Below are 17,215 nucleotides of genomic sequence, written 5' to 3' on the forward strand. Positions count from 1 at the left end.
CGCCTCGGCCTTCTCCCGCTGCCGTGGCGCCCCTCCCCCGCCCGAACCCAGAGCCCGCGCGGGTCTGCACCTGCCCGGCCGTTACCGGGCCCTATGGGCAGTGCCGCCCTTCAGCCCCGCGGAGGCCCGGCCGGGCCCAGAGGTGTGGGCGAGGAGGGCTGTGGGTCTCCTTGAACCGTAGACCTCTTACTCCCACCCGGCACCCCGGGGGCCCCCACCTTCCCCAGTCCCAGGCGCTGAGCGCTGAGGACCGGAATGAGGAAGACGTGGAGGAAGCCCACGTCCCTGATTTGCAGGAGAAATCACCTCGCGTTCATGATTCCCAAAGCCACCTGCCGACGCTGCCAACTCTGATAGAAGGTTCTCGTTGTCGTCCACGGGCGAGGAGGCCTGGTGGCGCCCTGGGTGAGGTGCACCTGGGACAGCTAACTGCGAAGTCCACGGAATGCAAACAAACCCTTAGGGTGCAGTACTCTTCTGCCCTTAGTGGGTCGTGAGGAGGAGTCGGAATCGACCCAGGGACAGCGAGCTTGGTTTGGGTTGACTGTGTGCTGGGCTCCTTGCTGCCCACCTGCTGATGGAGCTTTTCACCTGGACAAGACGGGAAAAGAGTTTGACCGCCCATAAATGGACACAAGAAGGTGCTAGCCAGGCCTGTGGCCTAGCAGGAGCCACAAAACACTTTTGATTCATTAAAACGTGTTTTTTTTTTAATAAAAGAAGAATTTTTAAAAATTTAAAGTATTCCCAGAAAGATTAAGGAAAGAACAGAAAAAACAAGCCATGCGCCTAACCTCTGCCCTTAGTGGCCCACCTGCCTTGGTGGTGGAGAGTCTTACAGCCACCTGTGGTTTCCACCTCACAAAGGAGCGTTGGGGACAGAAATAGATGCAGGTTGTTTAGGCATCAGAGTGGAGCTTGGCTATTCTCTTCATCTGGTATTAAAAATTATTTCTGCTACAACCCACAGCTCTAAAGCAAAAGGCTTAAAAAACTCGACAACAGAGCTGTTCCCAGAGTCTTGGTTTGTAAACAACAGCGAAAAGAATGTCTTCAAAAGAAAGCTTTCAGCTGGACTTAATCTCACAGTAGTTACCTCAGAAAGAAGGGCAACAGATGCTGCTAGAGGCTTGGCAATTTCAAGATCCATAAAAACGAGAGCTCATTGGTCAGTGAAACCACTGTCAAAGACACACCAACGAGTCTTGCAAAACAGGCTGGTATTGCACCCAGAAGACAAGGGGAAATGACAACACGTGCAGAGAAATAACCCCTGGGTGTAGGCAAGAACAAGGGTTTCACAGAAGAGGCCAGCTGAAGATGGAGAAAAGCTCATTAAGTTCCCCCAGCATATGATTCAACAAGGAAATATAATAAGTTTGAGCTTTCATAGAAAGCAAGCATGGGCCTCAATTCTGGTCACCCCAGTGCCACCAAGCAAGGCAGAAGATGCCACCTGTGCTGGCTCTGCTCTGCAGGTATCCTCACACTTTCCTGCTTTTAATTTTCAAAAGAAAGATATTAAAAAATCAAGCTGTTCTACCCTGCCCCTTAGGGTCAGTGTGCATCCGTATGGATTTGATGGCAGTGGAAGTGATGTTCCTGGAAGATGATTAATAATGTTCTTTAACATATAATGACAATAATGTCTCTAAGGTGAACCAGAGACATACATAAACCATAGATGCATGAATGGATTTGGGGCTTGCACTTAATTTTAGCCCCAATCTAAGAACAACTCGTTCTTAAGACATGGGTTTGCTTGATGCTTACCTTTATGATCACTGGAGATATGGGTTCTATAGCAAAGTGTGGTGAAAAAACTAGATGGTGCCCAGCTATTAAAAAACTTGGTGTCTGGGGTTTTAAAAGGCTTGTCTTAAAATAAGTAACCATCTAAGTGAGATGTCTGGGGTCTTAAAAGGCTTGTCTTAAAATAAGTAACCATCTAAGTGAAGCGTCAACTCAGTCCACATGGAAGAAACATACCAGCCTATGTGATCCAATGTTTGTAAATAATATAGTCCAAATATAAAGGAGGGAATGGTGCCAGGGCTTAAATTGTGAACACCTGGTCTGCAGAAGGCTACGGATGACAGTGAAAGCCCCAAATCCATTTGCAGGGTCCACACCCTGGATTAAGCCTCTGGCGAATCCCTCTGATCATAGTTGAGGGATATGAATAGCCCTGTTATCAGACAGAGAACATTGTAAAGCTGATTATGGCAGAAGTAGGTAGGTTAAAATGTAATATCATTTGATGTCCCATTTGACCTATTTTCAAACGGTTTCAGTTTTTAAAACGTGCAGGAGATATACACGTGGATTAAGCCCCTGGTGAATCCCCTCTGACCATGGTTGTGACTAGCCTTGCTGTCAGGCAGCGTGCATTGGAAAGTGGATTGTTGCAGATGCAGTTAGGTTAAAATATAGCACCCTATCATTTGATCTTTTGTGAGCCATTACATTTGTTCTTGTTTTTAATATTTTCTTTCTTTTTGATTGAGGTTTTTATGTCTTGGTTTGTTATTGTTGCTAGTCTGTTTTTAAATGTTTTTCTGTACATGGATTCCAGGATAGGTAAATCTATAGAGACAGTAACTAGATTAATAGTTCCTTGGTGATGTGGTAGGGGAGGTTGAGTGGAAATGGAGTGCTAATGATGAGAATGAAGACAATGTTCTAAAATTGATTGTGGTGATGATTGTACAACTCTCCTCGATGTGATTCAACTATTGAATTATACGGTATGTGAATTATATGCTCATAAAACTGTTTGAAAAACAAAACAAAGGAAAACCCACTTGTGATTGTATCCCTCCAAAATACGGGCATGAAGTGTCGATAGTGACTTGTGACCTAGGTAAAGTGTGGGCTGTTAAGAAACCCAGCTGCTTAGTTTGGAATTAGTGTCTGGTTTACATGATTCAAGTTGTTAGGATGTTTCCCTTACTCTCTAGCCTTACTCATTCTTTACATATATTTGCACACGTATTTATATGGTGGTTTGACTCTATTTGGAGTCCTTGAGTGGTGCCGATGGTTAATAATAGTCTGCTATTAACTGGAAGGCTGTAAGTTCAAGTCTACCCAGAGGCACCTCAGAAGAAAGGCCTGGCAATCTACTTCTAAAGCATCAGCCACTGAAACCTTATAGAGCACAGTTGCACTCTGAAACACAAGTCGGAATCAATGTGAGAGGACCTGATAAAAATGACTATTTAATTGGGGTTGGTGAAAAAGTGAATCCATCACTTTTTATCATAGGAAGTCCATTGATAAAGTTAAAAATATATTAAATCAAGAAATAGAAATGTAAACACGTATTTAGACATTTTAACACCAACTCATAGAAGGAAATAGCTTCAGAGTTGCAAGTTGTGGGAAAGGGTGGTTGTTCAGAATACGTTTTTTGGACAATTTGGAGTTTATTTTTAACCACAAATATGTCTAGTTTGATATTTTACAGAAAGAAGAGAGCACAGGGCAACATTTTCCAGGGTGAAGGCCAACATGGAGAGAGGTCTCTCTTTCTCTGTTGGAATAAATATATATTATGTGCTTCCTTAGGGCGGGGCTTGAGGGAGATACCAGGCAGGTTAACTTAGTGAAAGAGGAGTTTTTGTTGTTCTACTGATGTTTTTCCTTCCCCTTTTGCGCTGGTAGGGCTTTGGGCGGCCTGAGAACAGCTGTGCCCGAAGGGCTGGGGCCTTCATCTAGAGAAGCAGTGGTTGAAGAGAGAGTTTTTCCAGGTGGAGGAGGGTTGACCTGCGGGGCTTGCCAGCTGGCAGTGATGGAGTGAGGCACAGGACTCAGAGTAGGTGGCTTCAGGGATTGTCTGGGAAGCCATATCACATATCTAAATTCCTTTGTCTCAAATGTAGCACGGGCCACCAAGTCTGAAAGTCTGGACCTGAAGAGACACGCCTGCCAAGACCACAGGAGCCCCAGCATTCACTGGTGAGCTGGGCGTCCAGTGATGGGCTGGGGTGGTGGGAGGAGAGTGAGGTAGGGACCCTTCTTGCTGCCTCGATGTTTTTAAGACTTTTGCACAACGCTTGGCAGGCAGGACCCCTGCCAAGTTGTTAAGATGTTGAAAATTTCACCAGAACTCCAGCAATAGGGGCTTGGAGTAGGAATGAATTTGATTTAGAGACCATTTAAAAGACACGGTATTTAGTGCACACCTGAGTTAGGATAAAATCATATGTAACAGGATAGGTGGGGAGGAGCCTCAGTCCTAGCAAGCACAGGAGAGGCAGATAAGCAAATGATTCTAGGATGTTATGATAAGTGGTGAGTGCTGAGGCAGCCCAAGCTCCTGGAGAGGGAGAGGATGGCGGGGTAGCCACCTCTAGCTTCTTGGGTCCCATCAGCTTTTGACCCTCCTCTGGATCTGGTCCTTTCTCTCCTGCTTGGCCAAGCCTCATCTGATGACATCCCCCCTTCTCCCTAGCGGGAGGGGGCTAGCAGGATAGGGGTTGGTACTCTGGGGGGAAGAGTTGAGCTAGGCTCTTCTTGGAGAGAAGAACGATTTAGGTCTGTATCCTAGATTGCCAGATACTTGCCCGGGAGATTTATTTCTTGGCTTTAAGAGATTAAAAAAAGGACGAGGTCTTGGGTCTCAGAGGAGAAAAAAGGGGAAAAGAAAAAAAAAAAAAAAGAGAGAGCTTTCAATGGAAGGTGTCAAGGAACTCAGGTCCGTATGGAAAGATCCCGACAGACAGACCTATTAAATTCAGGGAGAAGCCGGGGCTGAGCTGCAAGGAAGCAGGCAGAGGGGAGTCCTCTGGGTCTTTGGGAGGGGAGGGGTCCTGGGGGTTCCCAGGGCAGGCATGTCACCAAGGTGGGTTTCAGTAGAAGGTGTGTATGCCTGAGTTGTAGGCTGGCCCAGGCCGCAGGGCTCTAGTGGGGAGGGGAAATATGGCCGGCAGTCTCCCTAGGGACCCTCCCCAAAGAGACATCGGAGTTTCTTACTCATAGGCCCCAAGGAAAGGGGAGGCAGTCCGTGGCCAGCTGGGAGAAGACAGGAGGCCCCTCCAAGGGTGGGAGGGTGCCTGATAGAGGGACCTCTTCAGGGTCTTGGAGGTTAGGGTGGGCTTTCTGGGTTCACCCGCTCTCCTTTCTCATTGGCAGAAATGCTACTCCACTCATCAGCCTTCCCTCTTCTGCCCGTAAGTCCGGGGGGTGGGGTGGGGTACCCCCGGAAGGTGAGGACATACCAGTCGGATCTCTTGCCAGGTACCCCAGGGGGTGTGACCCCCTGCTAGAGTGGCGCTGGCTTTCCCCAAGACACATACACACAGGAACAGGGGGTTGAGCGGGAGGCAGAAGTCATTTTTTAATTCAGTTTAGTAGACATCATGTTTACAAGGAAGAGACAAGGTGCAGTGGGGAGCAGGCTCAGGTCCAGGGTCCTCGGTGGCTTCTCTTGAGAGACAGTCCTGCTGCCTCCTCCCATATTCACCAGGGGATTCCTCAATCCTCTGCCGGGCTGCCTCCCGGTCCTGTCCTGTCTGGGCAGCTGAGCCATGCGGGAGGGGACTGGGGGCACAGCTGGGGTGGTCGAAGCAGGAGAAGGGGTGTGGCCGGGCTAGCAGGGCATGGCTGCCGGGGACTGCTCAGTCCTCCCTCTCACCTATTCCCCTTCTGGCCCCTTGGGCCTCCAAGCCCTGGCAAGGTTTTGGGGGCTTCCTGGGCTTCAGGCTTTGGCCCTTTGGGGCTCTGGGGCTGCTCAGTCCTGGGATGGCAGAAGAGGTCGTGTGAGGGAGCCGAAAGCCGTGCCCCCTACCCCTTTCCTCCCAGCCCTCCCGACTCCTACCTCTTGCAGGATTTGGAAGCTTTTCTCTTCCTGCCAGACTTGCCTCCCTTGTCCTTCCCACAGCCGGGAGGGCCTTTCCGTGGGCTTGGTGGCTTGTCCAGACGGTGCATGAGCTGCTGCACCCACTCCATGTTAGGGTCCGCACACAGCTCAGGCTGAGAGCGCTTACGGGGTGCAAACCTGGAGGGGGAGGGGCGAGGTCAGCAAGCCCTCTTAGTCTTTTCCCCCTGCCCACCCCACTCAGCTGCTGGCTGACACCCGTTCCCTTGTGCCCACTCACAGGATGGCAGCAATGGGGCATCCCAAGCTTGGCTCCTGCTTCCGGTAGCTTCGGACGATGTGTGCGGGAATGTTTTTCCGGCTGTACTTGAGGCAGCAGTCCTGAGCCCCTCCGTCGCTGCCTGCAGGGGTGGGATTCATAGGGATCCAGGGGCAACTTCTAGGACCCGACCCTAGGCACCTCCAGCCCCACACCCCCTTCTAGCTAGGCACCCCCTGCATCGCTGCCTGCAGGGGTGGGATTCATAGGGATCCAGGGGCAACTTCTAGGACCCGACCCTAGGCACCTCCAGCCCCACACCCCCTTCTAGCTAGGCACCCCCTGCATGGGTACCTTGGGTGCCAGGGTTGCAGAGGGCCAGAACCAAGACAAGGAGGCTCAGACCCAGGGGCTGAGCCATGGCCCTGGCAGAGGGTGAGGATGAGCCCGAGGTGGACTGCTCGCTGCAAGTTGGGGGATGGTGTGTGGGCTGGGACCGGCCCACTGCCTATTTATCTGGTAGTGACCTCCCCCTGGAGGCTCCCCCCTCCCCCCTGCATCCCCACGCATACTGTTCAGGCAAAAATGGACATATGGGGATCTCCCTCCTTTTCCTTCCTGAAGGCAGATCCTGGCCCGACAAAAACTTTCACACTGTCAATCAGGCCCCAAGTCACCTGATTCGATTTCCTCAATGTCAGTTGAATCTAGCATTCAATCCAGTGCTGTCTGTCCCGGACCCCTCTCTCTCTCTTTTTTAAAAAAATTATTTTATTGGGGGCTCGTACAATTCTTATCACAATTCATACATACATCCATTGTGTCGAGCACATATGTACATTTGTTGCCCTCATCATACTCAAAACATTTGCCTTTTACTTTAGCCCTTAATATCAGTTGCTCATTTTCCCGCTCCCTCCCCCCTCCCTCATGAACCCTTCATAATTCATAAATTATTATAGTTTTGTCATAAGTTACACTGTCGAACGTCTCCCTCTGCCCTCTTCTCTCCGGACCCCTCTCTTGGTTGGCCCTCACCGCCTCTTCCGGGAACACTGAGAATATCTTCTTGCAGCCCACTCCTCCCCTTCCACAGGCTGAGGGCGCTTCCTAAAATATACACCCAATTGCATTTCTCTCCTGCTGCAAACCCTCGGACACTCGTTCCCTGAGGTGCTCAGGGTGAAGCTCACATCCTGGCCCGCCCTTTGCTTGGGCAGCCTCAGCGTCTCTCACCCCCTCTCCGTGCTCTGGGCACCTTGAGCCAGCCCTTGGCCCAACACAAATGTGGAGGGTCTTTGCACCCAGGAATCCCTACACCCAGAGTGTATCTTGTCCCTTTTCTCTGGGGGCAGTTTTAGCAAAACTCAAGTCCTTGTCCGGACCAGGTCTTCTCTGGGCTCCCACATCACCCACCGTTGAGTCCATCCCAGCACATACGTTAATGATGCAGCCAAATGGCCCAGTCGGATTTGGGTTAGGGATCTGACTTTCCTTTGTTCTGCGAGAGATTGTTTTGCTGGTAGAAATCACGCAGGGCTGTAATGGTTGCCAAGGTGATAGGCTGGAGAGAGGTTAAGGAGAAAGCGAGATCATTGATCTGTATAAGACTCCTCTCTCTGAATCTGGGAATGGTCTTCAGTTACTGTCAATATGAATGAGAAGGGTTCCGAGGAGGCTCATCTGGCTGCGCTGCGGGAGGACAAGGGGCTGGCCAGGTTGTGAATGATGTTCTCCAGAAGGCTGGGCGGAGAGGTAAGGGGGCAGCCTCACTCTGTCCTGGTCCCGATTCAAAGGAGGCCCAGGAAGACTGTGAAGGCTGACTGAAGCCAGGGCCCCGAGACAGTCATGCTCTGAGCTATGCCGGAGGTCCCGTAGGAGCTTATCTATCTGCCCCAGCTGGGCTGTTTCAGGAACCCCGAAACAGGGTTTCAGCTCACGCTCAGCCTGGGATATGCATAATTCTGAGCCCCAGGAATCCAGGTCTGAACAATTGTGCACGCTCCTAGCCCTCCTGGAATTTATTTTCTGAAAGAGAGACGGATCCCTAAATGAATATGATTGCTTCCACGAGAGATAAGTGGCAGGAAGAAAACAAAGTAGGGTCATGAGGAGAGGCTGGTGTGAGCACGGCTTCTCAAGGGGGAGCCATCTAGCAGATGCCCAGGAGCAGAAGGAGTCAGGTGGGTAGAAGGCCATAGGGAGGGGATTCTGGGAACTCACAGGGCTAGATGGTCAAAATGGACAAAACCCCGGGTGCTCCCAGATTTCAACTGCCAGGGGAAGCGAGGGGTACCTCACACCTTCTGCCTGTACTGCCCTGCCCAGGCTGGGCGACCTGTCCTGAGCACAGAGACAGCAGACCTGAGGACCAATGGTCTGCAAGCTTCACCTTGAGCAGGAAGGAGGGATGGAAGTGATTGCTCAGCCTAGAAAAGCCCAGCCAGTCTAGTCGGGCCCTGAGAATCGTGGGTGGTTTTGACTCCTGGCATTGTAGGGCTTCTCCTTTGTCCAAGAGGCACATACTTATTCATGGAAGCCGCCTTTATTTCATTTATTGATTTATTTTGATTATACACGAAGTTAAACAAGTGGCCATCTAGCTCAGAAGCAACAAAGCCCACATGGAAGAAGCACACCAGCCTGTGTGATCAGGAGGTGTCGAAGGGATCAGGTATCAGGCATCATCAGAACAAAAAATCGTATCATTGTGAATGAGGGGGAGTGCGGACTGGGGACCCAAAGCCCATCTGTAGGCAATTGGACATCCCGTCACAGAACGTTCGCGAGGAGGAGACGAGCCAGTCAGGGTGCAATGTAGCAACAATGAAACATACAACTTTCCTCTAGTTCTTAAATGCTTCCTCCCCCCCTTCCCCCACTATCATGATCCCAATTCTGCCTTAAAAATCTGGCTAGACCATAGGATGTGCACTGGTACAGATAGGAACTTGAAACATAGGGAATCCAGGACAGAGGATCCCTTCAGGACCAGTGGTGCGAGTGGTGATACCGGGAGGGTGGGGTGGAAAGGGGGAACCGATTACAAGGATCTACATATAATTTCCTCCCTGGGGGACGGACAACAGAAAAGTGGGTGAAGGGAGATGTCGGACAGTGCAAGATATGACAAAATAATAATTTATAAATTATCTAGAGTTCGTGAGGGAGGAGGGAGTGGGGAGGGAGGGGAAAATGAGGAGCTGATGCCAGGGGTTTAAGTGGAGAGCAAATGTTTTGAGAATGATGAGGGCAATGAATGTACAAATATGCTGTACACAATTGATGTATGTATGGATTGTGATAAGAGTTGTATGAGCCCCTAATAAAATGATTGACAAAAAAAAAAAAAGAAAAAACATTTTATTGGGGGCTCGTACAACTCTTATCGCAATCCATCCATTGTGTCAAACACAGTTGTGCATTTGTTGCCCTCATCATTCTCAAAACATTTGCTCTCCACTTAAGCCCCTGGCATCAGCGCCTCATTTTCCCCTCCCATCCGTCCCTCCCTGCAAACACTGGATCATTTATGAATTATTATCATTTTGTCACGCCTTAGACTGCCATCTCCCTTCACCCACTTTTCTGTTGTATAAGACTTCTTTGATGCACTGGAATGCCATATCTTTTTGTTTTTGTGTATCCGGCATCGAAATGGGGAGCTTATAAACAACCTGCTGTCTGCAGATATCACCACTGTGCTGAGAGCGAGGGGGTGTTGAGGCAGGGGCTGAGGAAGATCAAAGACTGCAGCCTTGGTGTGGATTGCAACTCAATGTCGAGAAGACCAGAAATGCTCATACTAAGGCTATAATGGGATTCTCACATGTTGTTTTCTGGAATATCTGTAGTTGAACTTTGAACATTAGCTCTTTTATCTATTTGGAATTATCCTGGTGTGTGGTGTGTGAGAATCATTGGATTATGACTTTAGAGACTATTTTTAAAACCAAGTCAGAACCTCACTGTTGTGATTCCCAGGCCATCCCTAGAATGTCCATCTTGTCCCCAGAGGGGTAAGCCCAGTGGCAGGCCTCTCACCCTCAGGCTGGTGCCAGCTTCCAGAAGGTCTACTGGTGAGAGAGAGGGTCAGGAGGTCACAGGGGGATGGGGACGTGGATGGGGAGGTATGCAGCCTGGACAGACAGGGCCAGGGACAAGGTGGATGCAGAAAGACGGGGTGATGCTGTGGTGGGACAATGGGGTGCAGAGGGTGAGGGCTGGAGAGGGGGTTCTTTCTGGGGTGGAAGTAGAGGGGGTTTTACCCCAAGGCCCTCAGAGATAGCTGGCGTTTGGGCCAGAGGAGAGACAGACGAGGCTTTGAGCCGACAGGTTTTTCTGACAGGTTGGGACCTCAAGCAGTCTCTCTTAGGGACTTGACTGGAAGTGTCCTTGATGGGGACAGTGCAGGGGTCGCATAGTCATGAGTGACACAGTATCAATCGTGCTCTGACTGCCTGGGCCCATCTTGTAAGCTCTTCTATCTAACATAATGTACGTGTTCTAATCACCAGCCTGGTCCTGCTTCTGTGTCCCACCTGCAGCTGTGATGTATTGATCCGCTACCAATCATGACTTTGTAGCAGTTCCCTCTGTTCCATGTCTCCTTGAACTAGTGTCCTGGCTGTGAATCCCCGATGTCATTCTGACCTCCTGCTAATGGCCTCCCTCATCCGGGGATGTGTCTGCGTCTTTGTGCCATGTAAGACTTCATAAATGGTCTCCTTAAATTACATTGGAGATTGGGGTCTCTTTTGGACCCTAAAGCTCCTGGCGGCAGAGTGGACCCAAGAGGAGGAACCAAGAAAGTCCAGAAGGAAGTGGAGCCCAGGTGTAGACAGTGCCAGGACAGGGGCTGGGATGAGGAGAGGAGTGGTTAGCATTCCCTGGAGCCCCAAGTCCTCCCACTGGTTCTTCCTGTGGCCCCGAGTGCTGGTCTGGGAACATCAGTGGTGCAGCTTGTGGCCTCCAGTCAAGTCCCTCTCTTGGTGCTCAGCCCAGGCTGGATGCAGATGTTGGCGCCAGGAGGCTGGAGCAAGAGGACAGCAAGACCCAAGAGAGCTACCACCCCAAGACGAGTGTCCACCTCAGAGTTTCATTCTTTTGGGTGATGGGTTTGGCTCAGTGAGTTCCTGAGAGAGCCAGGCAGTGTTTGGCACCCTCTCTGTGGGGGCTGAGGTACAGACGATGGCACACTGGGAGCCCTGGAGGCTGGGGCTATGGGGTTAAGGGGGTCTACTGGTTTCCTTCAGCTTTGCCCTGCTGCTGAGATGACAGACCCTCAAACCAGACGGGGACCCTAAAGGGGGCTAAGGGAGTGTGGTCGTTCCTTCTCTCCATCTGCAGGCCCACTACCTCTTTAGACTGGCACCTGGGCCAGCCTCAGGGTAGAGGTGCTGGGTGTGGATGTGGCAAGGCTCTGGGAAGGCCTTCCCTTGGCAAGCAATGGCTGCATTCCAGACCCATCTGCTCTGGCCTGGTGAGGGGGCAGAGCAGCAGATGCTCCCAGCTGGTAGGCAGGAAATGGGGAGGGGTATGGCGGGAATTTCAGCTCAGGGCCTGGGCTAGTCCTGGAACAGGACTTGGCAGGGGCGGCTGGGGGGACTGGACCCCTAAGGCTCTGTAGCGCACTAGGAGCCAAGGGTCTAGGCACTTTGGTGCCCTTAGGCTCTCAGCTGAGCAGCGCGTTTTCCGTAAACAAGCTAGTCTGTGAATTACACAACTGTGACTGAGGGAGCCAATCCCTTCCTGGGGTGCAAATGAACATCTGCTTCTATGCCCGTGATAGTAGCGGACATGATGTGGATGCAGAAGAGACTCTGGGCATAGCTGTGAGTCAGGGTTAAGCTCAGAACCACCACATGGATGCGGTGGTTCTGGGCTGGTTAGGTTGTGGTCAGCATAGGGCTGACGCGCAGGGATGTCAGAGTAGGGACTGGAATGGGTCTTGTGGCTGAAACTGATAATATCAGAATATTTTGGATCAGGATTGAGTAAGGATTGCACATGGGTCTAGGATTGTGATTAAATTTGGCTTGTAAAATTGTCGGAAAGGGGCTGAAGCATTCAGTGCATTGATTTGGTTTCGGGGGGTCTTGTCCATTTTCTTGGCCTCCACACCTCAAAGCTCGAAGTGGCTCTGGCGGCTGTGCCTGTGGGTGAGGACAGCCAGGCAGGCCGCCAGCTCTTGACTAGAGGGACTATCACGGCTTTCTTTTCTTTTTTAGGTAGTAGGAAAATATTTCTTTATAAGTAACTAGCAACTTGAAATTGTGGCAGAAGGGGGAAATTCCAGTGTAGACGGCTCATACCTTTAAAGGCAGAATCTTAATTTCACCTCTTCATGGAATGCACCGTAAATGTGGGGAGAATATGGAGAGTTTTGAGATTCACCTTTTATTCCCAAGTCAAGAATGTCCCTGCTAAAGCCTCAAGTGGAACAAGGCAAGCCGAAGGAAGCAGCAGCTGCTGGCTCTGCAGTGATGTGAGAAAGGGGTCCGTGCCACTGTTTATGCACGGCGATTTTGTTATATAAAAAGCCACATGATTTCATCAGTAAAAGAATTTAGAAAGGATTTTTCGAGATTCAGCAGTCTCTGGTCAGAGGTGGCCAGGAGATCATGTTCATTGCAGTGACAGCTCGCGCTCCTGGCCCTTGAGCAAAGACTCAGGACTCACCCAGAGTGCCTGCTGGAGGCACGGAGACCTCGAGCCTCAGGAGCCTGAGCGCGGTCTGCTGCTCCAGCCTGGGCTCCTCTGGGATGTCGTCACTAGACACTGCGGGAGGGGTGCGTCCCGCTCCTTGCCCCAGTCTGTTTCTCCTGGAGGACCACGTTTTCCCTCCGACCACAAAAATCCCTCGAGGAAGATCACCGGGTTTTTTGCCCACGTGAATTCGCTCCACAGTTGTTTTTTTTGGTTTTTTTTAAACATTTTATTAGGGGCTCATACAACTGTTCGCTCCACAGTTTGATGTAACACTAAGCAAATTGATCAAAGCTTCTTAAAAAGCCTGTACGTGTCCTTCCATCCTGAAGCCGCACCAAGTGCTTTTTGTCAATATCTTCAATGAAGCTGGTGGTGCCGGGCATCTAGTTCACTTTGAGCTGAGATGAGGCTGCAAGGTACAGCAGCCAGGGGCCAGTGGGTACAACACCTTTTCCTCCTACCAAAGTCGCCGCCTTGGCAGGACTGAGCCCCAGAGAGGAGCCTGTCCAGGGACCCCATGCCTGCCAGTATCATGGCTTTTGAACTCGAATTTATTTGACTGCGGAAATTTTTTTGGAGTAGAGTTTCAAGGGCTGCGCTGAGAAGCACTGCTATTTCAGAGTCATCTGTGGAAATAGGCTTGGGCTTGGGTTAGGGTGGACGGGTGGGGTTGTGGTTCACATTAAATTTGGGTTGGGAGCGCCACAGGGAGTCATGCCAGGTGTCGTGAGCTCCCTCCTTTAGGGTCCCTTGCAAAGCTTCTTGGCTGGGAGTGTCTGTCTGGCTTGTTCTTCCCTCGGGGTCTCCATCTGCTGAGAGATGTTGGAGAGGCTGCAGGCCAGCATCCTGATGAGGTGGAGGCAGCAGTAACTTGGGGACCCTTATAGAGGTGGGTGTGTAGGTGAAAGATGAGGTCGTTGATGAGGGCAATGGACTCACTATCAGCTTTTGGCTTTTTAATTTTTTTTTTTAAACAGAGCACGCAGCCAAGTTGAGACCAGGGTGATCCGTGGTAACCCAAGATTGTCCCTATTCGACATAAGCCATCGGGCCGAAATTACAACCAGTTTGGAGGAGAGAGAGACACGCCTGCTTTGAGGTGACTTGGGGGGCTCTATGGGGCAGACAGACTTTGAGAGGTGGATTCAGATTGCTTTTGTGTTTGTGGGCCTGTGAGATGGCCTATGCCCCTGGTCACGAGTGCAAGCTTGCCTCCGTAGCTGCATGTGTCTGGGCCTGCGTCTGCCTGAGCGTGTCTGACTCAGGATGGCCCTGTGTCTATGTAGGAGGTGGTAGGGTTGGTTTGCCTTCCGGACATGTCGCTGCGTCTTCTGTGTGGCATCTTCAGATCGGTTTCTTTTCCGAATGTACACATGTGGCTAGGTATCTGTGTGTCCATGTGTTATTGGCTGTGTGTATGAGATTCTGGTCTGGGCTCTCATTACCCCCCCAGCCCCCCACCCCCGACTCCCCAATGTACCTAGCTGCCAGCAGTATTTACTGCAAACATCAACTTTCCTTCCCGAAGTCTGGATTCCCATGAGCCAGGCTGTCTGCCCAAGACCCTGCCCCTGTGGCCTCTGTACAGGCTTGACCTTGGGAGTGATACACTTTGGAAAGCCCCCAGCCTGCTCCTTGCCTGGCCAGGGACCCAGAGCGGTTATGGTGGAGGAAAGGCACAGAGGAGGGGCGGGGGTGTGGGTGTGTGTGTGTGGGGGCGCTATTCCATACTTCTAGAAACATATCTTCCTCTGAGTTTCCCTCAGGGCCCCTTCTACCCCTGTGCTTTCATGCAGACCTGCCTCTCTCTGGGGTGGACAGGCACCTATCCTTACAGGCCTAGTCAGTCCCTGTAGGGATCGGGGACTCTGCCACCCAGCACACTGCCTGCCTGTCCTCTTTTTCTAACCCTGCAGTGAAAAATAGGAGCCATTCCTGTCCTTGGTCCTATGACAGCTCTGGCCAGTGCCCTGGGTCCCTGAGTATAAGCCGTGACGACCAATAAAGCAGCAGAGGCGCAGCCACCTGTGTTGGGGTGCAGGATGCAGGATGTCTGTCGGATCGCACACTCTCACTCTTGTACTCAGTGTGTTTTTTGCCTGCCTTGATTTGGCATGCTGAGCATGCACAAGATGAGGCAAGCATGGTCCCTATCCTCAAGTGCTCAGAGAGGAACAGGAAGAGTGACATTTGGAGAAGGCATTCTTCTTTTACTGCTGTCAGTCAGTCTCAAGTTACATCGACAGAATTTGGAAATATCCATCCCAGAGCCCAGGGCTGTTCACCATGACATGACTTCAAAGGCCCCGAGTGATCTCCCAAGATCCCGAGCAAGCAATGATGCATTCCTGGTATCTGCCACCGGTTGAAGAGGAGGATGGATGGACGCAGTGGCTGTAACAATGAACTCAAATGTAACCATGGTGAGCCTGGCACAGGCCTGGGTGGTGCTTCATTCTGCTCCACAGAGGGTTGCTATGAGTCAGGACCAACTTGATGGCCCCAACATCATCATTAATTTTAGGTATATGATTATATTATGGGATCTTGTACATTGCCATGAAGCGGTTTTCTTTTTTAACTCTGGAGCTCTGGGGGAGGAGAAAAGTGGGGTTGTCTGAGTGTGACGGGCTATGAGGAACAAGGCTTCAGCCCTTCGACAACATCCTGCATTCAATCCATAGGCTCTCCCCCTGCTGCTTCTCCGCTCTTGACTTTGCTGAGAAATTGGAATCCTGGAGGGCTTGGTCCAGCTCATTCCATTGCTTTCCTGCCCTGTGGCGTGGGACTCAGATCAGCAGCGCGCACCCATGCTGGGCTGGGGGAGGAGAGAGCCTGGGGCGGCCATGGGAAGGACCTCCTCCCCCCAAGTCAGGATGTGTGCTTACTAACCCTGGCTTCCCACCCGATGCTGCTGTGACCCTCTGGAGTCACTTCCCTGCATTCTGGCCTTCCTCTGTCCTCTCTCTGCCCCATGGATCTCTGCCTAGCTCCCATCAGGCAGGCAGGATGTGCCTGTCACATGACCTCGTTTGGTCCTTTTCAGGGATGCATTAGAAAAACACCTGGAGGATGTTGGCGTGCTAGGGCTATGACTGTACCACCTGCCCTGTGGAGACCACACTAGGGGCTAGGTCCCTATCCTTCAGGCATGCAGAGCAGGGACACATCCATGCCTCGTCCACCCTTGCTCCTCTGCCTCACAATGGGCACATTGTCCTGAACACTGAAGTCCTCTAGAAGTGGTGAATCTGGTCAGGGTATCCTACGATCTCCTCGACTACACCCGAAGAGAGTCACATTTTCTTGTTCTGGCTCTTGGCTTCTCTGCGGTAAGTCCGAGGAGGATGGGGAGGTGGCACCTTCTAACTAGGCAACCCAAACCACAGAGAAATCCACCCCAGACTCCCAGGCCATTGTCTTCTTGTTCCCGAGTCTCTCCTCCCAGCCTCAAATCTCAGCAGTCCCTGAACACTAGGGTACCACGCCTCTCTGGCCCACGTTCTTCCCCCGGCTCCCTGGGTCTAGAGGTTCCTCTGATATCTCTTAGGCAACCTAAGTATTCCAAGAGCCCCTGCTTTCTAGCTCATGACTGCCAACTCAGCCACCTTTGCGTGCCTGTTGAGGTTCTTAACCCATCACCACCTAAGTAGGACCTAATGGGAATGTAACCATGGTAATTTCCAGAGCCCCCCTCTACCTTTTGCTTCCAGGCACAGATATTGACACCTTTTCCCCCGGACTCTTTCCAGCCAGTTCTTCACCCTTTCTGGGTCTTGCCCACACTCTGTTCCATGTTGGGGAAGCTTGGTCTTCCGGTCCACGGAGTGCACCCTCACTCATGCTCTGGTCTCTCCCTTGCCATTTGCAAAGTGTCTGCTTTCAGGCCAGGCCAGCCTCTCACACTAGGACCTCAGTCCCATTCCCTTTCCCGCACCAGGACATTGTTCCACTGTTTCTGTCCTTTGTCTCATGCATCATCCATTTATTCTTCTCACTTGGATCTTTCCTATCAACGTCCACAGGCCGTGTCTCCCATGTTTAAACTCTCTGGCATGGTGGGTAAGGGACTCAGCTGCCAACCAAAAGACTGGCCATTTGAACCCACCAGCTGCTCCGGGGGAGCAAGGTACGGAACACTGCTTCCATAACGCATCAGAGACTTAGAGACGGACTGGAAGGGGCCGCTTTCGGCAGGCCTTTGTGGTCATTATGAGTTGGAATTGGCCCTACAGCAATGGGTTCAGGGGAGAAGACAGTTGGGGCAATCATCTAGTAAAAGCAGCTTTGTCCCCATTTCCCAATAAAGAAACTGGGGCTTAGAAATATTAACATCCTATACCACATTCCATCCTGGTGAATTAGACCTTAAAACCTGCATCCTCTCTTGGGGGTCAAATATTTGCCGCCCCCCCCCCCCCCCC

The 17,215-nt window shown here is 51.2% G+C and overlaps 1 protein-coding gene across 1 annotated transcript; it reads right to left on the reverse strand.

Annotated features, from left to right (window-relative positions):
- Positions 1-5,316: 5,316 nt before the first annotated feature.
- Positions 5,317-6,550, reverse strand: CCL21 (C-C motif chemokine ligand 21). Its single transcript, XM_045289296.1, has 4 exons — positions 6,435-6,550; positions 6,102-6,222; positions 5,822-6,001; positions 5,317-5,740 (listed from the first exon to the last, which is right to left on the reverse strand). The coding sequence occupies exons 1-4, from the start codon at positions 6,499-6,501 to the stop codon at positions 5,635-5,637; spliced, it is 474 nt and encodes a 157-aa protein (XP_045145231.1). The 5' UTR covers positions 6,502-6,550; the 3' UTR covers positions 5,317-5,634.
- Positions 6,551-17,215: the final 10,665 nt, after the last annotated feature.

The sequence above is a fragment of the Echinops telfairi genome, unplaced genomic scaffold (assembly GCF_000313985.2).
Source record: "Echinops telfairi isolate 266 unplaced genomic scaffold, ASM31398v2 ScPeMD7_25;HRSCAF=90, whole genome shotgun sequence".
NCBI lineage: Eukaryota > Metazoa > Chordata > Mammalia > Afrosoricida > Tenrecidae > Echinops > Echinops telfairi.

What these genes read in the sequence shown, in the direction of transcription:
- CCL21 (XM_045289296.1), bottom strand. Translation starts at nt 6,501, where the DNA reads ATGGCTCAGCCCCTGGGTCTGAGCCTCCTTGTCTTGGTTCTGGCCCTC. An exon ending in TGCCCCATTGCTGCCATCCT is followed by an intron (nt 6,002 to 6,101) that starts GTGAGTGGGCAC and finishes CTCCCCCTCCAG; the next exon opens with GTTTGCACCCCGTAAGCGCT. An exon ending in GCTTCCAAATCCTGCAAGAG is followed by an intron (nt 5,741 to 5,821) that starts GTAGGAGTCGGG and finishes CTGCCATCCCAG; the next exon opens with GACTGAGCAGCCCCAGAGCC.